The 26,437-nt window shown below is 38.5% G+C and overlaps 1 protein-coding gene across 2 annotated transcripts in view; it reads left to right on the top strand.

Moving 5' to 3' along the window:
• The first annotated feature begins 3,074 nt into the window (after positions 1 to 3,074).
• The window catches only part of adcy6a (adenylate cyclase 6a), a 28,878-nt gene continuing 5,515 nt past the window's right edge, over positions 3,075 to 26,437 (top strand). Inside the window, exons 1-17 of one of the 2 annotated variants that reach the window (XM_087780683.1) lie at positions 3,075 to 3,307; positions 6,739 to 6,984; positions 7,049 to 7,988; positions 19,373 to 19,522; positions 20,046 to 20,167; positions 21,336 to 21,447; positions 22,161 to 22,288; positions 22,367 to 22,525; positions 22,999 to 23,140; positions 24,056 to 24,184; positions 24,246 to 24,274; positions 24,340 to 24,487; positions 24,563 to 24,660; positions 25,664 to 25,751; positions 25,814 to 25,930; positions 25,994 to 26,152; positions 26,235 to 26,410. In XM_087780683.1, the coding sequence (XP_087636809.1) occupies positions 6,965 to 6,984; positions 7,049 to 7,988; positions 19,373 to 19,522; positions 20,046 to 20,167; positions 21,336 to 21,447; positions 22,161 to 22,288; positions 22,367 to 22,525; positions 22,999 to 23,140; positions 24,056 to 24,184; positions 24,246 to 24,274; positions 24,340 to 24,487; positions 24,563 to 24,660; positions 25,664 to 25,751; positions 25,814 to 25,930; positions 25,994 to 26,152; positions 26,235 to 26,410 (2,717 nt within the window). In that variant the 5' untranslated portion in view covers positions 3,075 to 3,307; positions 6,739 to 6,964. Of the gene's footprint in view, positions 3,308 to 6,550; positions 6,985 to 7,048; positions 7,989 to 19,372; positions 19,523 to 20,045; positions 20,168 to 21,335; positions 21,448 to 22,160; positions 22,289 to 22,366; positions 22,526 to 22,998; positions 23,141 to 24,055; positions 24,185 to 24,245; positions 24,275 to 24,339; positions 24,488 to 24,562; positions 24,661 to 25,663; positions 25,752 to 25,813; positions 25,931 to 25,993; positions 26,153 to 26,234; positions 26,411 to 26,437 lie in introns of those variants that run through there. The other variant, XM_087780684.1, reaches the window with a different exon arrangement.

Below are 26,437 nucleotides of genomic sequence, written 5' to 3'. Positions count from 1 at the left end.
GTTTTTAATGTACAGTTTTAGGTGTGAGTTAGAAATTTACGTGAGTTCTTGAATGCAACTCGTGTTTTTGTGTCCAATCAGAGCAGAGTGGACGTGGTTGCTTGGACGAGACTTATTTTCTAATGTAAATATCTTTATTAAATGAGAGTTTTGTGCAAAAAGAAACATACCAGTGAGTATAATAGAGGTCCTGGAACAATTTAAGAGACACTTAAATCAACACATTAGGTGCCCTTTAACAAGATGAGAGACTTACTTCATCTAGGAGAGGAAGACTTTTGAAGCATGTGAGTCAGCCAGGAAAGGTGTTTTTTGACATTAGTTTCCACTTTTTGTCATGATAGTTATTTGATAATTAGATTATATGAAAAGGCGGCGCATTGTGGTGTCGTGGTAAGTGCGACCACCTCACAACACGATGGTTGCAATGCTGAGTTTGTATGTTCTCTCCACGCTTTTGTGGGTTTACTCTGGGTACTCCTGTTTCCTTCTGCAGTCCAAAAAATATACAGAGGTTGATTTAGAACTTGTCTGTAATGTATTTGTGAGAGTGTGTATGGATGGTTGTATGTTCCTGTGTGCCCTATGACAAACTGGTAAGTTGTTCAGAATGTCCTCTGCTTTGTAGCTGGGATAGCTTCCACCTCCCTGCGACTCCACTTAGGGAATAAGCGGTGGAAAATGAAGGAATTAATTATATGAAAGGGTTTATATTAAATAATTAACAGGGTTACACTTCAATCAATCTGTGCTACTAAGCTTTTGACAAAGTCATTTTCAATTCAAACTGTTGTTGTCACACATGAATAGAAAATCTTTAAACAGAAAGATTCTGGTGAAGCACATTACAACCTAAAGTGTATAGAACCTGATTAAAGTAAAGATGATTCACTCGTTTTGTAAGCCAATACGTCAGGGTAAATATATTATCTTTATTTTTATTTTTTAGATTTTATTGGTAATTTCAGTGATATGCAGAGTTCCACATTCTGTTGTAACTCCAGTCATTCAATCATTATATGAGACTCTTCAATTGTACATCCTAGTCACTAGAACATGATCATTAAGTAAATATAGTCTTGTTATCGTAAATCAACAGAGTAGTCAGCCTTTGGGTGTGGACACCATGTGACCACAAGAGCCTGTCAATCAGGAAATATGTCAAAACGCTGTTGACTCAGTCCCTCTAATAGGGTTAGTAAGCTTTCATAGTGAACCCTCCCTTACGTCTAAGATCATTTAAAAGCCTCCTAAAATATCATCAATAATGTGTATGTGCGTATCTGTGTGTAGCTTCTTTGTTTGACTAGTATTGACAAAAAACTAACAAAGAGTAACTTAATAAAAGAGTGCAGGTGAAAATGAACACACTGTCCTTGTGCTACTTATTGAGTTTTCTTTTCTTGGATTTGGACACACCCCCAGTTCTCCCACATTACCAAAACAATGTTAATCGCTTAGAAATTTGTTTGTGCGAATTTGTACATTAGTGTGGTCCTTTAAAGTAGTTATACCTACAGTATGTATGGCTTTAGCAGCTCAACTAACAAAGACAGCAAAAGTGTATTGATTTCGATCATCTCATGCTGGTGGCCATTTTGCCAGGTGTGTAAAAAAAGTAGTTGTGCAATAAATTATACTTTTGATGCTACAAATCTCAACAAATCAATCTAAAATAGGAATTATTTTTAAATGGATTTGATTAAGGTTAGAATTAAAATAGAAACTATTTTAATTCTAGAATTAAAATAGAAACTATTTTAATTCTTAATCCCTCTGGTAATTGTGGTAATTTTTATTGTAATCATCTTGTTACTTTAAATGTTTTTTTAAAGCAAGAGATTTATGTCATCCAACCTGCTAGCTAACCCTTTTACCTAAGAATGTCATTACGGTAGAATAATATCTAATTACTACTCTACTTAAGATTCTCAGGAACAGCTGTTTGGACAGCCTTTGCTATTCCTTAGAATAAGCTCAACCTATGTGATTCTTGCAGTTTATTTGTTCTTTATCTGTTAAGATAAAGTACTAGGTATACATCTAGCTGGAGTCATCGATGGTTTAAATCTTGTTCCTGCCTTGAGCTTGATTTTTTTTTTTAGCTTGGCAGCAAGTAATATTTTGTTAGAGGTGACAGCCATGTTTATTTTATTGTACTGGTAATATTTCGGACAATGCCATTTCAAAGTCCACCACTAGTGGGAGAGCCGAGAACCTAAAGCGGGCGAGTGGTGAACGGCGCCTGAGGACAGATAAGTCAATACTCCAAAGCTAGACAACACAAGATCGGAAGTACGATTCTAAACACTTCGAAATAAAGATTCATCCGATTTAACTACAAATTGCATATTTGCATACTTTAAGGGCATCATATTTATAATATGTGTACTTAAGCCCACATTGTATTTTAATGTAAAAAGCTAAAAGTGGTCGACCAAAAATAACAAGTTGAAAGTAAAAGCAAAATACCTGGGAATTGTATATTTAGAAAAATGTAACAGAATATAAATTTTGTTTCACACATACTTTTATAATGCTGATATATATCGAAGATTTTTTTTTTAACAAAATCTACTGTGACAGAAAGACAGACAGTAAGTTTGATTCGATGCCTCTTGGTAAATGATGAATAACTAACATCTTATTCATACTTGAATGAACTTCTAAATCTATTCTCTTGTTTTAAATGCTCTTGTTCAAGGATAATAGAGGTTTTTGGAGTTTCAATAAGGTATGGAAACAATTGCTCAAAACTTGAGAAAGCAGAAGTGCATGAAACTTTAAAAACATTAATAAAAACATTAATACACGAAAACACGAATATGCTGGGGGGAGACAAATTATTAATTGCGATAATAACATATATTTAAATCCATTTTACAAGCTTAAATATATTTTTATATATATATATATATATATATATATATATATATATATATATATATTTAAGCTTGTATATATATATATATATATATATATATATATATATATATTTAAGCTATTTGTAAAGCAGCCTGGAGGCTTTCTTACTTTGAAGGACTCACCGGAAGTATGTCGTTTCCTTTCCCTCCACTCACCACTAGTGTTGTGAGCCGAGAGGGTCAGGGGGAGGAGAGGCAAGGGAGTGGAGCGAGAAGACGACAGGAGGAGCTCCACAGGGGTGACCAATTCAAGCGGACCATCCTCGGACAGCTGCCCCCGTCAACGCTCCTCCGCCCCGGCTTTAAGACGCCGAGCCGCTCGCCGAACCGGATCGTCCCGCTGCGTCGCTGTCCGGGAGCAGGAGCGGCAGAAGATGATCGCGGTGAGTCCGTCTTTTTTTGGCACACACCGCAGGCCGACATGTATGATATATATCTGCACAAACACACACACAAACACACTTGTCTGACGATCCATGTTGGCGAGGGACGGAGCGTCTGCCGGGGCCTCGCTGCTGGAGGAGAGAGAGCGCCTTGGTTCCACTGGAGGCTACTGACAACATGTCAGGATCAGAAGCCGCATCACTGTCCCAAATGGAAACATGCACAAGATCCAGAAATTTTTGAGCAGCTGTTCACTTCCAACACTTTACACACATCCTCCGTGAGTCCAGATGAATGATGGAGCGCTAACGTGCGCGGACGGATGCTGAGGAATGCTCCTCAGCCAGTGGATGTTCATGTCGACCCTCGGAAGACTCGCCGTTTATGACATGAATGCGGGGATTGATGTGCGGATGTCGAGACCTGAGTCGGTGTAGTAGGAGGGTCTCGCGTCCCTGCTACGGTTGTCACATAGGCCACGCTGTTACGTAACGAGGAGCCTACGCTGTTCCAATGCGGGGGCCAGAGACCGGGATCCTACTATCACGAGGGTTGTCGGTGCCATCTCCCGGTCCGAGCATCACCGCAGCCTGGATGGATGGATGGATGGATGGATGGATGGCGCAGGTTTTATGGCAAAACGACGCGCTTTGATTCGCTGTGATCGCTGGATGTGTTTGTGACACCAGCTGACTCAGGGATGGAGCCTCGGACATGCAGTGCAGCGAGGCCTCGAGAATGACACATTTCACGCGATTGTGACTGGAACGACACTGGTCTGAACAGAAGTCCCCTTTGGTTAAGTCGGTCACACGCCGTCCCCGCCTCCTCCTTTGGGGGGGGGGGGGGGGGGGGTAACAGGAGCAGCGTGCGAACACACGCCGGGATACTGGCAGCACCGCGCCGCGTGCAAACGCTACAAGCTTGGCCGACCTTGTGGAGGGGGGAGTGAGGTGCAGGGGTGGAGGAGGTGTGTGAGGGGGTGGATGGCTCTCCTTGAGTCTTGTCGATCCTGCCACTGCTATAGGGAGGAGGGACGTGGCTTGGAAGAGCCAGTGAAGACAAGCGTGGAAATGCTATTTTTGCACATCACGCCCATGTGGTGGAGATGTTGGCGAGGCTCTGGTGGCAGGATTGAAAGATAAAAGTGAGCTTTGACATTGTTGCATAGTTACTCCACTCCAGGCAGATGAGTTAGCTCGTTTTTATATCAACACAACAGAGGAGAAGAAGTGCACTCTTGTTCAATTCTTAACTCTAAGAGTAAAGACTCAAACTAAAGTTTTAAAGCAATCATGACAATTTTAAACATAGTTTTTAAAAAAAGATGTGAACATATTTAGTTGTAAAGGTAGCTACTAGTTGCATCTTTGGAAAAACCCAAACTAAACAAAGTATTCAACCTTACAGAGAACCTTCAGATGTACAAGAGCAAAAATGACGATTAAATGACCTTCCCTGATGAAGGTGAAAAAGCCCCATCATTTCGTTTAGAAAGGTGCTATCCAGGAATTTAATTTTAAGCTATTTTGCTCTCAATAATAAGGTTATGGATAGAAAAAAATAGTATCTAACTCTCAGTTGTGGAAAAACATTTTAGTAAAATACTTTTGAGTATAAAATGTGCCGTGGACTTCCTCATTTACTGCATGTGTACTTTAAAGGAAGTTTCAGGATATGAAGTATAAATATATTATAGCGTGACCAGGACAGTGAATCAACAGATGTCAATGGTTTCTTTTAAAATCTGATACGTTTTGAAAGTGTAGTGAAGTGAGAAAAAGAATAATTATAAAGGAACATAATCCAAATAATTGTGTGGCTTAAAAATGCATTTTCCAAAAGGATGGATATGGAAAAAGTGTGGGCTGGCCAGGATGTTAGTGTTAAAAAAAAGTAAATCTAAGGTTTTGTCACTCCAGTATTTACACAAAGCCAAGCTTGAAAAAGCATAATACACTGAGTTAAAACAATAGTTAGAATATTGGATTGAACTCTAATGTAATGTTCTCAAACAACATTCAACAGATACATATTGCCACATTAAAAAACAAACTGAGAAAAAGTTGAATTAAAGTTTATAGTTAAAATCTGTTTGTTTTTTTCAGTCATGGCAGATCTGTTTGTCCTCAACCAAACACTGCTCAAGGTCACAGGTGGTCTGGAGCTAATCCTGTCAGAAATTAACCATACAGCTTTATACTTAGCCGACCTCTCTAAATATAGTTTGTTTGGGTTGTTGTTGCCCTGTCTGATGAACACAATCGTGTTGGTGTGCTCTTGAAGAATATATAAAAAATATGCAAAGTGGTAAACACCCTAGACTAGTGGGCAGCTGCACACTCAAGGTTACCCTCATGAAAGAATTTGAAAATGGCTCAAATAAACATGTGTAAAAAGTTCATATAAGAAGGTTATGATGCTTTAGCGTTTCGTCTGCTGCTATGACCTCCTTAGATAAACTTAGTTTTGCCTCACTAATCAGCTGGTGTTTATCTGACATCGGAATGTCACGGAAGACTTCCTGAACACAAACTACATTTTTGCCACACATTTAAGATGCTTTGAATATCATGATTTGTTAAATCCCTGTAGCAATTGGTTAAAATATTCCTGTTTACAAAAAAGATTTAAATAATATACCCCAATAAAAAGTGATGAATGTATTATGTTATTTTTTAAATGCAATATGTGTCAAAGGAAGCTAAAGGAATGGACGACTCTGCTCAACCCTATCTAATGAGGTCTATTTGTTCCTATGTAGAAATGTTCTCATGTGGTAACAGTGTTTCCAGACCAGTGAAACCACTTGTTGCTCTCTACAATTACTTCACAGGATCCCATACCACTGGAATGAACTATGAATGACTGAAATTGTGTGTATTTTATAGGAAGTAAACACATATATTAAAAAAAACAAAAAACTGATGGGAATCTTGAAAATATTCTGGGTCATAACCAGATCCTTCTTTGGCTCACACAATTTAGTTCCAAGCATATTTCCTTTAAGCAATAATGTGATCTTCCTGATACTCATATCAACAGCCCCTTGCTGTCCAGTGAGATTACTCATTTCTTGGACTGGTCGACTAACTTAAAATATGAGTTATGTCACGGAATGTGTTGCTCCATTTTTAGAACCTCTGCCCTCTTCTTTGTCCCCTCGAGCCTTTTCCTTCCAAGCAGACTTCAGGAGAACAAAATGCGGCAGTCCAGGAAATTAAATTTATGTGCATTTAGCCGACAATGTTCCTTTTTATTTCCCGTCAGATTTGGGTTGAAGGAACTCTTTGTTAGCAGGCTAGTGAAAACACCGGCTGCTTTCTAATTATATTACCGTCAATGACAGGCTGCACATCCATGCATCACATACATGTCTCACCTCAGAGATCTCATTGGTTCACTTTGTTTGTTTTTTTTTCACCGCCAGGCCCAGCAGGAGCCGTGGAGATAGACCAGTCCACTCATTAACCTTGCTCTTTGATCGCCGGCACGAACATCTGGAGATTCGTGAACGGCTGGTGCCCCCTTTGACCAGATCCAGTCACCCCAGCCTTGTGGGCCCTGTGGTGCGGCCTTAGAACCTCCTTACTCCTTCATCAATTTGTCTAGGTGGGATAAATGAGTGAACCGGCTGCAGCAGAAAGGGTGGGGACATGTACCAGAACCCCAACAGGTAAGAGACCAACAGCTCTGGCGTTGTAATGGAACTGATTCCTAATAGAACTCTCCTCTCTCAGAATGTCCTGGTTCAGTGGTTTCCTAGTCGCCAGAGTGGACGACCGCAAGACTGCGTGGGGGGAGCGCAATGGCAAGAAGTCCAAACGAAAGGGAGGTTCATCTCTCTGCAACCCGCGTTACATGAGCTGTCTGCGGGACCCAGATGCCATGGAGCCTCCCTCTGCAGCCCCCCTCCATCAGCACCACCGCGGAGGGATGGCGGGGGCTGTCGGAGGAGGGAGCAGCTTCGGTGTCCGTTGTGGATGGCAGGAGGACCACTATGGCAAAAGGGGAGGGGCTTGCAGCGAGGGCGTGGGGTTGAAATCCGTCGACCTAGACTTTGAGGATGGGGATCTTAAAGGCAGGAAAGGGGGCTGCAATGGCGGGAGCGGTGACGTAGGCGACGATGGCCCCAACGGAGCGGCAGGTGTGGTGACGGCTGCAGACTGCTGGCTCAGGGTCGTGCAGGTTTTCCAGTCAAAGAAATTCCAATCCCGCAAACTGGAGCGTCTATACCAGCGTTATTTCTTCAGGCTGAACCAGAGCTCCTTGACCATGTTAATGGGGGTACTCGTGATCGTGTGCGGCATCATGCTGACCTTCCACTGTGTCCACGGCCCCCCCCACGTGGCCTACTCGTCAGCGTTGTCCGTGGCGATGGCACTCTTCATGGCTCTGATGGTGGTGTGCAACAGAAATGGCTTCCATCAGGACTACATGTGGATGGTCAGCTACCTGGTTATCGGAGTACTAGTGTCCGTGCAGGTATTCGGGGTGCTCATGGTTGCACCGCGAAGTGCTTCGGAAGGGATCTGGTGGTCCGTGTTCTTCATCTACATCATCTACACACTGTTACCCGTCAGGATGAGGGCAGCAGTGCTGAGTGGAGCAATACTGTCCACCATACACGTCGTCACCACGTGGCAGATTAACCAGGAAGACACTTTCCTTTGGAAACAGGTAAGATTTCTCGTTCTCTTGAAAACTAAACTGCATCACATGGTTTATTCTCAATTTATATTGACCATTATGAAGACACTACATTTGTAATGAAGCTAGTTCATTTTCATTCTTTCTTTGATTCCATATTTGTGAGGATTTGGGTGATGTATATTGTGGCCGATTTTTCGACTTATTTAGAAAACTTTGTAAAGGCAGAAAGAAAGAATAACTTTCCTCCAACATTACTATTAAGAGTGTGAAACAAATATGTGTCATTGTTGCTGTTAGCAGAGTTTGTAAACTGGTAGAGAATGATGACATGGTGCCCATTAATGTTTCATAAAAATACTCAAATTAAAATGGCAATGCTTTAAAAAGGTTTTTTATAGGAATGGTTAGTAAAAATATACAACCTAAGGTTGAAGTCGGCTTTCTTTGTGACCTAAATTAGTCCTTGAGCAACTTTTACTGTATTGCTAATAATCCTGCGCAAACAAAGTATTTAAATCGTATGAAACAAAAATAAAACATAATTCAGTTGAAGGCAATGGTTGCCCTTTTTCTTCCTTAATTCGGCTATTAAATTCTTGAAGGTATTCATTTATTTGTTTTCTATTTGTGTGGTTATTAAAACTATTAAAATATTCAAATGCTTTAGCAATAATCCCAATCTTCTTTCTAAATTAACCTTTAAAGCCACTTGTTGCTCTCTGTATTCCTTTATATGGATATATCCACTATCATCCCAAAAGTCTGAGTGTTTATTAAGGTCGGTAGGGTGAGGGAAGTGCCTAATTTTGGTAGCTTTGATAACAACTCATCACTCACTTGTTTGGGTTTCTTGACACTGCCGTCCCTTTTATTTAACGATATTAACCCAAGTGTATATCAGTCCTTCTTTCAAAGGTTCATTTGTGGGAACAGTGTATCTGCAGCGGGTCATTTCAAACCATGCATGATATACTGTACTGCAATCCATCAGCAAATGTTGTTTGCCATCGTTTAGTGAATGAATGTCATGAGATTGCTGCAACTTTACGGTTTATTACTGAGGTCATCTCTGTACTACGAGACACAGTAGAATCATTAATCACTGTTAGCACTTGCGTGTAAGTATTTCCTCTTTCTCCAATAACTCATTAACCCCACCATGTTGCTGGAGGTGCAGAGCGTTGTAGATAATGATGAAGTTGTGTTGGAAGTATGATGTTTATGCTCGTCCATTTCTGTGGGTAATTCCAGTCTAACCCTTGCGGCTACTGTAGTTCACGGATAGATGAGGTTTTTGTTTCTGTATATAACACTTACCATAGTTAAGATAAATATACATTCTAATGTCATACATGTGACAAATTGTTTGTAAAAAGGAATTGACCACTCCGGAAAAAACGTAGTATCCTAAATATTCCAGAATTAAAAGAAAAATTGCACATCTTAGACCTGTCCAATGCAGTCTAAACCAAATACAAGCACTTATTTATAACTGATTATATGGTTTGAAGCTTGGTTTGAAGCTCAGTTGTATGAGATTATGATTGGTTGAGGAATATACGTTGAAGTTTTTATCAACTGTTGATCTCACATTCAGCTCTGTGTTGGTAAAGTTTTTTGTTTACATACCAGTTAGTTGTGGGTACTGTATATGACCTGCTTTCGTCAGAAAGATTCTTCGGTTCTGAACACTTTCTGCAGCTGCAGTCATTTATTAGAACCGTATAGCGCATACATCATCGCATGTTCCCCTTTGAGTACTCTCACAGACCCACACCATAATTTGGGCCACTTTGTGTGACTGCATGGTAAACTTTCTTCAGGACAGTATCAGGTTTTGCAAGCGCATTGTTTCCCCACCAAAGAGACGTCACATGGATCTGAATCTTCGGCCTTGTACTTTCTCAATGCCTCCCTTTTTGTGTGTAGTTTCTCCACTTGACAATGGCTTTCATTGTGGTGGAGATGTTTCTGACACAAGCGTCAGAGGTCAAAGACTGGCTCCTAAAAATACTCTGCCCGTGGCGTTTCAGCAAAAAGCATTGCGTCACACCGAACAGTCTTATCGGAGCCTGCGTCAGAGCAACAGGCAGGTCACTCTATCCCCAATTTCTCAACATACATGGGTCAGCTGAACTTCAACATTAACTTTGGTCTTAATCCGTCAACCTGATGATGACCCGTCATGATGGAATAAACCTGTGCATGGAAGACGTTTCACCTGTTCAAAGCTCGAGAATAAGACACCGTGTTTACAGGAAGGAGGAGGCAGCGAGGCGGAGGGATCGGAGGAGAATCCGATATTCTCCCCACGCAGTCCTTCCACTGCCTCCTTGATAAATAATTTGTGTGTTTAATGCAGCAGCAGGATTTTTAACGAGGATACCTGTCACATGAACACTTTTCTCAGTCACTGAATGCTTGTTGACACACACGCTAGCCCATTTAACTGATTAAAACAATCACAACATTGTAATGATCAGAAATACAATCATTTAATTATAAACACTTATGTTTGCTTTATTACCATAAGCACACCGTCACAGACGCACACATACCACAACAGAAAAAAAGCACGCGCCAATGAAAGCGCTCCAAATGAATTATCAGTTTAGCATCACTTCTGAGAATGATGTGGAATAAACAGCATCACTAAGTGTCTCCCTCAGTGCTCGCACTCAGTTGGTCCAGATGTTGCCATGGAAACAAGTAGGACTCAAGCAGGCAAGACCCAGTTTAGTCTGCAGCTATAGAGTTTGGCAGCCATCAACAATCTCCGTTTTGTTTCATTTCTGCACATGTTGAAAAGACGAAAGGAGACGTTTTTGTGTGTTTTATTCTTTTTTTTTGTCTCCCCTGTTGCAAGAGCCTGTAATTAAATCTGCCGATGACACCGAGAGGGCACACGAGTGATGTTGGTCGGGAGTCAAGTGGTGGAGACACACAAGAGGCTGTTATTGCAAGAAAGTGAAGGATTTGACAATAGAAAGAGTCGAGACTTATGAATGTTTCTCATAATCATATTTGTCCTCTTTACTTCTCTCAACATATTGGTAACTCTGATACCTTCAGTTGAAAATTTAGACGGATGCAGCAGTGCTCTAAATGTATCTAACTTTTTGAGAAAACTAAATTACAGATATATTTCATTTTTACGAAATATATTTGTCAGAAGGTACATGGTCACAAGTATATTTATTGATTGACATTTCTAAAAATGTCATCTTTCAAAAGCATTAGAACCTAGTCATTTTGTTGTACTTTGCCTGAACAGTTATTTCTCTTTAAAACACCATTGAATCCCAAATAAGTGAACTGGCCTCTTTTCTGTTCAATGTGTGTGTGGGCTAAACAGTAGAGCACACAGAAAAATGTTTGTTTTCAGGACCATACTTCACAAAATAAGTCAAGAAGACATTTTTTATGAGAAAAGTCTTCCTCTTTGTACAGTGTTTGTATGTATTTTCACATCCTGGGAAGAGATTCTAGTTTGTTATGAACACAATAAACATTCTAAAATGAATGAATTGTTTGACATCTAGAGGACAGATAGCATCTTTTTTTCCAAAGTTCAAATTAATGCAATGTTTATTGATTTTGGAGCTGTTTGTGTTTGTAAGTGACTTAGAGGATTTATCGCTCCCTGAATGAAGACACTTGTATGACAGGAGGAAGTAGTTTGAGCTTCTGAGAATTTTATTTTTTATGGCTGTAAAGCATTATTTAATGCAACTTCACACGACTTTAAAACACTCAGAAAAATTGTCTAGTTTAACCCTGTTAACTAGCAGGAAAATAATTAAATTTTATTTTTGCCTGAGGACACTTACAAAATCTAACTTTATAAACCTAATACGTGTGTTAAACTGCAGGATGTTCCCAAGAACAAACTTAATGGTTTATTATTTGGATAAGTGACAGACGTACTGGGACATCATTAGGGTTTTTCCCAGGGAAGCAGTTTAGTATCCTCCCGAGTTATTACAGACAAAAACATGCTCAATAACTGCTGTGAAACTTGGAGGAATCATATGATTTAACAATTCACATGAACTACTACTAATAACCATACATTTAATTATACTGCATTAGTTTACCTAAAAGGACACTTCATGCCTTTCACTTTTTTTCAGATCAGGAAAAAAGGTTAAAAAATATGAAACTAAGCGGTTTATAAAGACCATTTCAAGTTAAGTTTAGTTTTAAGGAGCAGGAAATGAGGAGAAATGGTTGCCACGTCTTTGGAATATGTAAAAACTATGGTAACTCTTCTTTGTGTCCGACAGTTGATGACAGATATTAAACCTTTGCAAAGCTTCAAATAGTTTGATTTATGCCATCCTTGAAAAGTCCTGTTACACATTTAGGGAAAATACTATCATGTCATCGGCAAAGCGTTTGGTTATTTCATATTAAACAAATGAAATATTTGTTTTTTGCCATGTTCCTATGCAAGCACATGTTACAAGAATGGAGTGCGGCGAGCAGGCGGGGCCTGACTCTTTATCAGTTGATGTGGTTCTGGTCATTTGTGATAAGGCCAGTGAGAGCTGTGTGTAGACATGAAGCTCAGGCTGAGTACACAAACCCGGCAGATGCCTGGTAAAGCGCACACACTCTTTCACAAAAGCTGGAGTGATATGGTGTGCATTGGAGGAGGAGTGCAAAAAAAAGAAAGAAGGGATATAGAATGAAATAACTGACGCTCTCTAGGACAGATAAGCAGTCACGAGGAAAAGCACAGTCATTGTGTTTGGGCTGTTGTGGGCCTGATCTAACACAGATGTTGTAGGGAGTTCCAGATGCTACAAAAGGCTGATGAGCTTTGACTTTCATTCTCGTTGGCCTCGTTTCACCACAACCCCACCAGTCAAAAGGTCTTGTAAATTTAGCGACCGGCTTTCCACACACTTTCCTTGACACAGCTGCTCTGCTGAATTACTCCCATGTTAAGATGAGAAAATAGACTTGACTTGAGTCCTAAAAGGTACATATTACACCATTTGATGCAGATCCCAACTGGTTTTTTGTTGTTCTTAGTGAGCTGGTAGCGTCATGAGGGCAGCGAGTGTGTTCAGCCCACTCACACAGCACACTTGCCATGCAAGCTGCAGCAAATAAAATCTGATGGTTCGACACAAGCTTGTTTTTATCCACCTGCGTCTGAGCTGTAGAGGTAAATCTGTGCAGGTAAACCGCTGATATGCAGTGAAGAGAGAACAAAACCACAGCACAAATAGTCGGACTCGTATTAAACCAAACGTCAAGAGGAATGAGGTTAAAGGTTAAAGACTTAGGTTAGAAAAGGTTAGATGTATAGTGTCTTAACTGGAATTTTTTTGAGGCAAAGCCACTCTTCAATAATCTCATGACAAATAAGCAAAGAAGAATAACAACAGAAATATTTGGTCTTCATCATGTGATTAATCAAATGTATCCATGTTCGGTTCTTACCACACTTTGTCTGAAGCTCATGTCCACTAAGAAAGACCAGGAAGTGTTTTCGTCTGTTTGTTTTTGCTTGTCTTTATTAAGACTAAGCTCAAACTTGCACATAACTATGTAAATAGACTGAGCATAGAACATGGTGTACATGAACGCCCCAAAATCATCTCATACATGCTTACTCACTGATATATTGCATGTAAATAAACCATTCCTTTGATACTTTGGCCTTTTATTAAGAAGTCTGTAAAAGTCTTGAGCTCACTCTTTTGATCCTCATCTCCGTCAGTCCCTAGATCATCCATGCAATGTATTTCTTCTGAACCTGAGTGGGGGGCTGCAAGTCCTTAGTGGGAGGATGAGGAATGTAGGTGATAGTTGCTAAGTAAAACTGGGCTGCGGTTGTCCATAATTTACACTCTCTGTGGATTTCAGACTTCGTCCAAACCTCCCAAACACACACACACACCCCCCAAACACACACACACTTCTTGAAACAATTTTTTGTAGAAAACTACAATTGTGTATTTAAAAAACGTAAAACTTAAATAGGATACATTTTAACACAACTGATCTATTCTCAGTGTTTAAAATGAAGCATTTCAGTAAACGTATACAAGCTGGCTGCTTCATTCTTTTGCTTATTAGTTTGTTCTTGTGAATCCTAGTGTCGTTGGGAGGAACTCGCGATCTTCAAGACCTGCTAGTTTTTGCGTTTGCATGTCTGCCCACACACACACACACACACACACATGTACACACACCACTGTGTGATCAGCGTCAGTGTTGATAGTTTGCCTGCTATACTAGAAGGAGGAAGAGCAGAATCGGAACTGGTCACTTACTGCGATGGGGTTCTCTTTGACCCCGGTTTGACCTTTGCGTCAAAACAAATTCAATGACTAAGCACCAATTCACTAAAAGAAAAAATAGCTTTTTTTTCCTAATTTTACTATGAAGGTGAATTCTCTTTTCTTTTTTTTTTTTTACTGTGAAATGATTAATCAAAATATTTTTTGAAATATTAAGTTTAATAAGAAGGGACATAGAGGTGTAAGAAAATATTGATACACTTATATATCATGATAACAGTGCACCCATTTAAATATTTTTTATTATTATTGTAATTTGTTATTTGATTTAGTTTGGCTTTTAAATATTCCTTTTTTAAAATTGTTATTTTATAGTAATAAAGTTTATATTTGCAAGGGCAATTAAACCTCCAGCTGCTAGATGGCAGTAGTCATTACGTCCTCCGCAGCTAAAGGAACAATGAAATCTTGCGAAATCCCAGCGATGACTGAGGATGAGAAGATAAATTTGACTCAGCAGCCTTTAAAGCTAATGTTTGGACATATATTGGTTTCAAAACAAATTAAATTTGTTATGATTTCGTCATGAGTCATGTGGTCTGTGAATTCTACAACGCCCGAGTCAAGTTATGTAATACAAAAAAAAATATTGTGGTTCAGACAGTATCGCAATATATCGAGATATATTGTATCGTTGCCCCTGTATCGTGATACATATCATATTGCCATATTCTTGTCAATACAAACCTAGACTGGCAGTTACAAAGAGAGGGAAAAATATACCTTATGTGTTGAGGCTCTCTATGATGACCTTTTTCTTACAAATACATTCAGATCCTTCCTCAACTGAATACACAGCTTTTTTCCTGTCTGGCTGTGATCAGAGCTTGCATAATACCATTTTGATTTATTCGGATTAGAGTCAAGTCCTCAACCCCGACTGGTCCCTGGCTGGCCCATCACTTACACAATATTGACCACTGCACTAGCATCAAATAGTGCCCATCGAATTTACTGTCTTTTTATATCTGCATATCTAGAGTTAAAAAGGTACAGGTGGTCAGTTTATCACTTACGCATGTTAGTAGTGACCAGGAACAGTCTTTCTGATCTATAGGTGCAGATATCATCAACGTTTTTGATGCTGCCTTCAAAGAAAGCTTATCTTTATAATCAAATTGGATCATCTCCAGAAGGCCTGTAAACAATATCCTCTGTAAGATCTTCAGCTGAATTTTCAAGATTGTATCCACACAATGACTCAGATTTATTTTTTTCATTCATTAGTTTAATTTTTTATGTAGTGTTCTTGGATGGTTCCAAGTTGTATACAAATGATATACAGTATTCAAGAAAATGATTTAATAAAAAGAGGAAAAAAGAATTAAGATTATTAAGATAAACACGTTTTTTTTCCCTACAGATGAGCTTCTTTTAAACCCAGCTAAATGCAACAAGGTGTATAACATGCCAGTTTCATTAAATATATTAAACTTAGTGATATTTTCCCCACTATCACTTTGACATCTTCTTCCTTTCTTACAGAAATATTTGGTGAAAGCAGTAAATGTGTTTTTGAAATTGCTAGTTCAATAATATCTCTTTCATTCAACCAACACATTTAAAAACAGTTCAACACCTGTTTTAGCCTTATCCCTTCGTTTACTGTGATTGTGATTGCTTAGTACTTGGAAATCTTGATGGCTTCCAGCTACATCTCAGACATGTTGAACACTTCCGAGATAGCTTAGCTTAGTCTTAGATCGCCAAGCAGGTCCCTATGACCTGTTCCGAGGTCAAGGCTGAACTCTGGGTGAGGGGGGGGGGCTTTACATCAGGGCGTCTCAACTTTAAAACAGCCTGCCCGCGGAGATTAGGCTTAGCCTGTGTCTTCTTTTTGAACAATTTTATTCTACTCTGCTATTTAATTACCACACTACATTGTTTTTGTGTTTTTATTCCTCTCTAATGTAAGGGTGTGTTTTGGCAAGAATCTGTTGATATGATACGAATCATGCAATATATTGTGTTTATATTGCAAAATATTACAATACTGTAGGAACAATGATATATGATATAACAGATAAGTATTGTCCGTGTACTTGACTTGTAGAATTTACAGAACAAATGACTTTTGATGAAGTATGTTTTCATTTGTTTAGAAACCAAAATATTTCCAAACATCAGCTTTATAAGCTACTGTTGTCGATTGTATCCTCTTGTCCTCAGTCTTCGCCAGGATCTCCAGCGATTTAATTGTTACTGTATGTATATTTTTTAAATCAATACAGCGCAGTTCAATATTGATACGGTAACTCTGGAAAGAATATTGCGATATTTTAGTCTATTTATTTGTTATTACTATCATGTAATTACATCTTGTAATACCTCTTTGGGAATACCCCTCAACAATAGTGTCTGTGATCTGACCTGCAGACGTAGGAGGTGTAATAGTACATTTTAGTTAGAAGGCAGTCAGTTAGAAGGCAATATTACATTGTTAGTTTTATTATGAAGCGTGAACATGGAACATGTCGTCAGCCTCTTCAAATAAAGACCAGATACAAAAGTGTGGCCACTGACCACTTTGTGAACCGGCTCCCCTGCAAACAGGACCAACACTTAAGTCTGGTGTTTTGCTTGAACAGTGAGTGTAATGTAAACAGAGCTCCGTGAACCATCTGCCCAACGTCACTGTGGCCCACATCTGTCTCTTCTCTCTTTCTTCTTCTCTGCTTTATTCTTTCCCTTCCTCGTGTTGCTCCTCGCAACTCTTCCTTCCTTCCTTCTCTTTCTCAGTATCTGTCAGTCCTCCACGTAATCTCTTATGTCCATCGCCCTATTTTTACCGCTTCCTTTGTTAGCTGTCTCTTTAAACTCATCTGTACATTTTCCAGCTGTCCATTCCGCTCCACCTTCACCTGTTATGTCACTTATATACATATCGTCTTACACGTATTTTTTGCTGAATCATAATGATACATTTGGTTAATTAGTTTTTTCATTTTCTGACACAAATAGTGCTTATGTGCACAATTGCTGAAGCTTATTTCCACAGATATTGGGTTTTCTTTCCCACCAATATTGCTTCACTTGTATTTTATCAACATCATATGTCACCTTTTTGAAATATAAATGATTGCAGGCGGGATTATTATTTGATAAGTACAGGTCGGAGCAGTATTTTGGGACTTGCTTGAACAACACACATAGGCAGAAGCTATCAAGATCTGTCGCCGTCATTATGAGGAATCTTCAAAAGATTATTTGACGCAGATAGTAGTCCCGAGCCACACTAAATTAAAATCTATTTCTCTCCACATCATCACATTTCCTGATTTATTCATTATTATTATTTGTTAATTTGCTGTCAGACAGGTAAAAAACGCCATAATGACGAATGAAAAACACCCTTGAATTATGCACTGATCTTGTTTTAGATGTGTATTTCTTTCTTCGTATTAGTGTTCGTGACATTTTCTGAGAGTCTTTTGTGTTCATAAAAAAGTGATTATTGTCCACACATAGGAGTTACTTGAGATCTATAAATTGTCCACAACCTTTTCCATTATCTTATTTATCATCGGAGCCAACACTTACTACATATGTGCTCCCCTTTTAGATGAAAATAAACACTTTTCTAAATCACTTAAGAACTTCAAGTGTTGAGTCTTGAAGACACAGATTGTTTTCCAACAGCGATATGCCTTAATTCTAGATATTTATTATTAAAACAAAGTTCTGGCAACCGTGGTGTTTTTGTTATTGACTCAAGAGTTCAACATGAGTCATGACTTGACCTTAATTTACGGGTTATGCACTCACTCGTGCACCTGTTTAACATTTTTTCAGCAACCCATGAAAGTACCGTTATTGAAGTAGTCTTCAAGATGGATTATATACATTTTTTGAACGACTGCAAGATGACTTTAAACGGCAGAGACGATGTTTATCTCATGATTGATGTATGAAACTGATCGAGTGTGTTTCCTCCGGGTACATCCTACATCCTTTGTTGTTTTCGAACTCTCCATCTATCACTTGACCGAAGTGGACTCCCAACAGGAAGTAAGAGTTCAGCAGTAATTCCCATGATGTACACGGGGACATTTTTTTTATTATTGGACACTAGATGTTCTCCGTGTTAGAACACTTTGAATCTCTGCGGGCTTTGTATGTGCTGGCTGGGAGAATGATCCGCTGATCAGATGCTGTGAGGAGCCTAGGAGACAAATGATTCCATAAACAGAACTATTTCCTGTTTTTAGGAAGTGTGTGGGTGTCAGTGTGTGAATATGAGAGAGAGACATATATGGCAAAACACTTCCTGGCTAAGAATATGAACACAACCAGAAGTTTGTTTCATTTATTTCATACATGGTTCTGGTGGAGATATTTATGTTTTTTTTGCTCTGATCTGTACAGCAAAATGCTAAGTGACCAACACTTTGTTCGTTTTAAACAACAGATTTGATCAAACAAAAGTCATGAATAAAATTGTTTCTATTTCATACTCTATGTAAGGAAGGATAGCTTTGAGGATGACGTTCCACAGATTACAGTTTATCTTGGGAGAATATTGCATTTTGATTGAGGGAGATGAAAAACAGAAGTGCTTGAGAAAACAGGCCTTTGAACAAGTAGATTATGTTCTTTCTCAAACAGTATAATTGCAGGTTTAAATTAGATATTGGAAAAGAATGAATTTGATTTTTTACTAAACCGTATTATTCGTTTTCAGAGTACCAACATTTCAAGTACCAACAAGTTTTATTTTATTTTGAGTGACCTATCTGTATTGTTGTAGTTAATAACGATTTTAAATGTTGTTTTTGCATTTTTTACAATGTTTATTATTTTATTTTTTGCCTAAAATATCGATATGCATCATCAATTCATGTTTGAAGTTAGTACAGAGGTACAAAACAAGGGTTTATTTAATGTGTCTAATTCCCCTGGGGGCCAAATGAAATATCTATTTATTTTTGCCAATAATTAAAAATAATGAGGAAGAGAGGTTATGGATAGTAAATATTGCGATACTTTTGTTTGCTATAGTATATTATGCAGACTTATTCCATACTTTTAAAACAATGTCCATATTGGTGATTATAATATGAAATAAACCAGTTCATCCTCACTTCTGTTGTGCAGGTGAGCGCCAACGTCCTGATCTTCCTGTGCACCAACATCATTGGGATATGTACCCACTACCCAGCAGAGGTTTCCCAAAGACAAGCCTTTCAAGAGACCCGAGGCTACATCCAGGCCCGACTGCACCTGCAGAGGGAGAACCAGCAGCAGGTGGGTGAAGACAAACACATTAATGTTACCATTCATGCTAACGTGTCATTGCTCCAAAGATGGCTGGCAAAAGACATTTATTCACAATGAGAGCGTGAGAGGGAGGTTTTCCTGCACCTGTCGCGGTGATGAAGTCATTTTCCAGTGACACCAGAGCTCTGGTTCATTTGTCATCAGCTGATACTTGATCTGCTGAACAAATCCATCCCAGTCAGGTAGCAATCGGTTATTTACATGTGAAGGCAGCGCAGCAATAATTAATGTCTGAGCTCTGACCTCATTACCTGCTGCTGGACACAGATCCTGTGAGAGCAGGATGTAGTCAAGTCAGTTTTTATTTCAACATGGATGACGTATTTAATTTACTACAAAGAAAGAGCAGCATAAATATATATACATCTTGGCGACCATATCCTCCATTACGTCTGTTTTCTTTCACCTTCATGCTCTGATTAAAATAGATACACATGTTGACATCATTGGTGGTACAATTGTACATCAACTCTTCTTGTGTATATTTCAGGAGCGTCTGTTGCTGTCAGTGTTGCCAAGGCACGTTGCCATGGAGATGAAGGCTGACATCAATGCTAAGAAGGAAGACATGATGTTCCATAAGATCTATATACAGAAACATGACAATGTCAGGTGAGCTGGGACAGCTGCAAATAAATATTTTGAAGATTCTAAAAACCTAATATTCATTTGTCATCTATGGTGATGTATTCAATCTGTCAGGGAAAAATGATTGATGTATTACCTACATTTCCTCTGGATGAACTGGATGATATAGATAATATTATTTTTCATTAAAACTCTAAAAATATTTTTTTGTTGTGGCAATATAATGGGTAGGGTATTTTTGTATCAATTATCAAATCTCAAAAAAGCTAAAATGCTTTACTTTAATAATAAAATTAACAAAAAAAAAAGTTCTTTATTAAAGTGATTTCTACTGAGGTGAAAAATGTTTTAAGGTATTTTTTATCAATTTTTTGTTTTGATAAAAAATATTGTTTTATATTGTTTTAATAATAAATAAACCAATCTACCTTCATATGTTATTCAATATCTTTGACAGTGATGAGCTTAATCAAGATAGAATCATATGTTATTGTTACCGAACTTGCTTGAACTTGAAAATTGACAACGTCTTCTAATAATCTTTAAATCACTACCATCACTTTTTCAGTAAAGAGAAACATACAATTTGACGCACACGCACACGCACACGCACACGCACACGCACACGCACACGCACACGCACACGCACACGCACACGCACACACACACACACACAAACACACAAACACACTTAAGCAGGGCAGTTTGGCAGACAGGAGGCTAATTAACAATGGTGAGGGAATACTTTATCACCAGAGCCAAGATAAGATAATCCCAGAAGAAGAAGAACTTCTACGCACATTCAATTACTATGCTGAACAAACACATTGGGCACAATCTGCTACAAACACACACAAAAACAGGCACACACACAACTTAAAAGACCAACATATGAATTTGATTTGATTTTTTTATTTACTTGAATAAAATAAACAATTATTATTTCTCCCAGTGATGCTAAGGATTCAGTCATACCAGATCGTGATAATTTTCTTAGCAGAGAGGTACACTCTTATCTCAATAACTTATTATGGCGGGCTTGTCCAGTTCTCTTTTTGTTACGTTTTATTTGTTCTTACTGTTTGTTGATTCTCTTAAACCTTTTTTTAAGTAGTCATTGGAGCAATCCAAAGTCAACAGCTATTCTTCCCCCCTGTTGTTGCCAAATAATAATAAATCATTTTTTTCCCAGTATTCTGTTTGCCGACATCGAGGGCTTCACCAGCTTGGCATCACAGTGCACGGCGCAGGAGCTGGTGATGACACTCAACGAACTGTTCGCCCGCTTCGACAAGCTTGCTTCTGTAAGTTCACTGTCAAAGAGAAAAGATAAAAAAATACTTTATAATTACTCTGTATTATTATTTAAAATGTACTTGTGGAATTATTTCACTGCCATCAGAATTTAGAATAATTGAAATTAATATGTTAAATGTTGAAACTTATTTTTTTCAATTTAAATGTTGTTGTTTTTATTTAAGGATTTCTTTCAATTTTTTAAATAATTGAATTAAATATTGTGTATATTGAATATTGAATGGTAAAATAGTGCCAAATAGTGCCAACGTTTTTATATTTTATATATATATGTATATTTAAAACATGTTGCATTTGCAAGATGTATTTTTGAATGACCAATTCTATGCGCAAATCCATCCTTTTGAAAAAAAACATTTTTAATTAAAAAATAAAAAACAAAATAATTCAACATTGAATTCAATCATTCAATGAAAACTAATGCAACTTTTAAATTAAAAAAAACTGTTGAATTCATTTATACAGACATTATTTCAATGGTAAAAACATTTTAACAAAAAAAAAGAAAAAGGTTTGAGCATTTGAAATGTTAAATTCAACCATTTAATATGCCTATAGCACTGATATACTTCCATTAAATTATAATATTTATTTATTTTTTTAACTGTCAGACATTTTTGGTCGGAGCAGCAATTCCAGTTAGTTTTGGCTTGTTTCCTTTCTGTCCTTTTTTAATTGTTTGATTGTCTCCATGTTTTAGGAGAACCACTGCCTTCGTATAAAAATCTTGGGGGATTGTTACTACTGTGTGTCGGGATTGCCAGAACCTCGGGCTGACCACGCCCACTGCTGCGTGGAGATGGGAGTGGACATGATCGAAGCCATCTCGTGAGTCCTTAAAGAAAACACATTTTGCATATAAGATGATTTGATTTTCTAATCACACGTGTTGTGTTTTTCTCTCAGGCTGGTGCGAGAGGTGACTGGGGTCAACGTCAACATGCGGGTGGGCATTCACAGCGGGCGCGTGCACTGTGGCGTGCTGGGACTCCGGAAGTGGCAGTTCGACGTGTGGTCCAATGACGTCACGCTCGCCAATCACATGGAGGCTGGAGGCAAAGCAGGGTGAGGGGAAAAGGAGCGATTTGCACATGCAAATGTAGATTGTTGCTCCCAAATCTTTGCGGCTAAGGGTGATAATTGGACTCAAAAAACGGCCGATAGTTCATTGAGGTATAACAGTAACATTATAATATTTAATAGTTGAATTTAACATTTCAAATGTTGAAACTCAAGTTTGTTTATTTAAATGTTGTTGGGTTTTATTTAAACTTTACATTTGTTTTTTGAAAAATTTAATTAAATTATTTCTACGAATAAAACAATATTAAATTTAGATTAGTATATCAAACTCTATTTGTAAAAAAGGTAAATATACATTTTGTTCGGCCCACAACTGACTGAGTTTGACACCCCTGATATACAGTCAATACCTGCCTTATGTGTTCAATGTTCACCCTTTTTTGTTTATTATTCTTACTTTTATTGAAAAACTTTAAGCAGAAAAAGTTCTTAGCTGTGACACGTCTGCCCGACAGCCGGATCCACATCACCAAGGCCACGCTGCAATATCTGAACGGAGACTACGAGGTGGAACCAGGCTTCGGGGGCGAGAGGAACGCGTACCTGAAGGAGAACAGCATCGAGACCTTCCTGGTGCTGGGCTGCAGCCAGAAACGGGTCAGTAAACAAAGTTGACGTTGTGAGGATCATAAATATGGTAAAGAATTCTTCAATAAGAGTAAAGAATAGCTTTCAAACAAATATTGATATAAAGAACTTTAGAAAACGTTAGTTTTTTCTAACTCTAATTAGAATGAAAATACTTTCAACTGTCCCAAATTTTCTTTATTGTTTAACTTTTTTAAATGAATATTTTAAACAACAACTTAAAAAAACAAAAACGTTTTTAGAATGCTAAACGTTTAAAAAGAAAAAAATGAGAATAAAAAAAAAATCTTGTTTATTGTTAAATTTAGTGGTAAACATTTTTAACAAAACATTTATATATAGGCCATTTTTGTTTTTATGCATAAGTGCTTAATTAAATATTGATATAGAAGGTCTAGAATGCTAATAGTTTCGAAATAAACATTCATAAAAAAGAATACAGAAATGCATTTGTTTGTTTTTTTTGCTGGATGGTTGAAAAATTTGAATAATGGTTATTGTTTAAAGAGCTTTTCTGTTTTAAGATAGTATGATAATTTTGAAACAGATATTTATTTAAAGGGCTGAAACAAAATTGAATGCTCAAATTCAAATCTGACATCAGCCGGATCCACGTTCATGCGTTTGTTTCCTCTCCCGACACGTTATTTTACACTTCATTACACGTGCGGCGGACCTGGACGACCGGCCAGTACGGAGGTGTCAGCGTTCAGCATAATTAATAAATATTCAGAAGGTTTCATTGATGAAACCCGTGAATGAAGTGTCCGTCCAGATAGTCGGCTGATCATCAGTCTCCAACGTGGGTGTGAACAAAAGCCAGAGTGACAAAAGAGATCTTCGGGAGTATTTAGTCATCTTCTCAGTCAGCGTGGGCCGCGTGAGAACAGTTGGTCGAGCCGACATGTTTGTCCTTCTGAGCAGAAGGAGGAGAAGGCGATGATGGCGAAGATGCAGAGGACCAGAGCCAACTCCAACGAGGGGCTGATGCCGCGTTGGGTCCCCGACAGAACCTTCGCCAGAACCAAAGACTCCAAAGTCTTCAGGCAAATGGTGAGATCTAAAGGCCGCTGGGTTGAAAACGTTGTGACATGTGATCTTCTGTCTCCATCAGGGGATTGATGAAGCCTCCAGCAAGGACAAGTGAGTGTCTGTGCAACTGTGTTGCCGAGGAAAGCCCCGCCTCATCTCTTCTTCTCCTGTTTCAGCCGGGGCGTTCAGGAGACCATGAACCCGGAGGACGAGGTGGACGAGTTTCTAGGACGAGCCATAGATGCCCGAAGCATCGACCAGCTCCGAAAAGATCACGTTAAGAAGTTCCTTCTCACTTTCCAGACCTCAAGCTTGGAGAAGAAGGTTCGGCGCAATGCTGACACTGCGATTTTCCCTCATCCCGACACACTTCTAATTGAATCCTTCGTTCATTTGCAGTACTCCAAAAAGGTCGATGACCGTTTTGGTGGCTACGTAGCGTGCACCCTCCTGGTGTTCTGCTTCATATCCTTCATACAGATCGTCATCTTCCCACAGTGAGTATTGATCAGCTGTTGGTTTAAAGTACGGCCCTCTGACTCCATACATACTGCTTGCATGTGGTCAAAATAATTTTATGAAACTGAGACCAATTGGACATTTTTTCCGATGGTTATTCAACTATTTTATCACTAATTCAAATCTACATTTATCTTCTTTAAGATCTTTTTTTTCTCACTATGCTTCCTTTTATTTGTGATTTTTAAGGGTATTTGTTATTATTACATAATTGCATATATAACTATATTGCATAATCATTTTTTCACATTGTTGTATTTTATTTTAAAATCGTTAAATATCTAATCTTTTCTTCAATTAGAATCTTTAGATTTCATTAATTCAGAAAAAAAATGACATACACTCGTTTTCGGGCTGAAGCTTTCTTAAAAATGTTTATTATTAAAAATATATTTTTTTCCATATTGATAGTCTTAAAAGGAACCATAATGTAAAAAAGGTTTGCTAAATGTTTCAAAATAAATATAAATATACATTTTAATATATTTTCTTTTGGATAATTTGTAAAAGTAAAAACAAAAAAGATTGATATAAATGGCGATATAACAAATTCATTACTAGTTCAACTCTACATAATATCTTTGTGTGAAGATCTTTTTTCTTCTCTTTTCTTCCTTTTTTGTAATGGTATTACATTTGCTGCTTGTATATCCCTTTTTTAAATGAAATCTATATAAATAAAATGTCACATAATTTACATGATAACACTTTTATGAATCTGATTTATTTTGTCTTCAATTGTAAAATACTGTTCATGACTTATGCCTTTTTTCAAATTTAGAATATATAAATGAAAATAATAAAAAAAAGAATAAAGCTTATTTTAGAATGTATTACTTTTGTTTAAGTTTTCCCATCATATTAAATGCTTTATTTGTCCTTTTCTTTGTTTGGCGTGACAGCCTGGTATAACAGTCACAGTATATAATGTGGCCCTCGAGGTTATTGCCTGTTAACCGGTTCACTGCTTCTTCCCCGTAGCACGCCGGTCATGCTGGGAATCTACATCAGTATCTTCGTCATACTTGCCAACATCCTCTTCATCTGTGCCATATATTCTTGTATCAAGGTACTGAACCCTCCTCAACAAAAACACCACACGATCAGGGGTAAATGCATCTTTTCCTGCAGCTCTTTCCGGCTGCTATGCAGACTGTTTCCAGGAAGATTGTCCAGTCTCGCACCAACAGCACTCTTGTCGGGATCTTCACCCTTCTCCTGGTCTTCATCTCTGCCTTCGTGAACATGGTGAGAGCCAAGAGGAATATTCCGGGAGTCAAGGGACACTAAAAGAATATGTCTCCGTTTCAGTTTGCCTGCGACACCAGGAATTTGGCAGCCTGTGTGGCGGAGCAGCTGAACACGTCCGTAGACTTGGTGACTCCGTGTGTGATCCGCAGCTTGAATGTGTCAGTAGATGGAGGTCTAGACATCTGTCCGAGTGAAGGAACCCCATGCCCCTTTCCCGAGGTGAGACGCTCTCCTTTTCTGATTCACATTTTGGTTTGCTGAGATCCGTCGTTGACGTAAAGCCGTGTTCTGTTTGTGTCAGTACTTCAGCTACAGTGTGCTGCTCACGCTGCTGGCCTGCTCGGTGTTCCTGCAGATCAGCAGCATCGGGAAGTTGGCCCTCATGCTGCTCATCCAGCTCACCTTCCTGCTGCTGGTGGAGTGGCCACAAGTAGCTCTGTTCGACAATGCAGACCTCTTTGTCACCTCCAATGCCATGTAAGTGCAGGACAATAGAGGGACGAC

The sequence above is a fragment of the Callionymus lyra genome, chromosome 19 (assembly GCF_982586985.1).
Source record: "Callionymus lyra chromosome 19, fCalLyr1.hap1.1, whole genome shotgun sequence".
Taxonomy (NCBI): domain Eukaryota; kingdom Metazoa; phylum Chordata; class Actinopteri; order Syngnathiformes; family Callionymidae; genus Callionymus; species Callionymus lyra.
The sequence above is the reverse complement of the archived record's forward strand: the minus strand, read 5'-3'. Positions and strand labels throughout refer to the sequence as shown.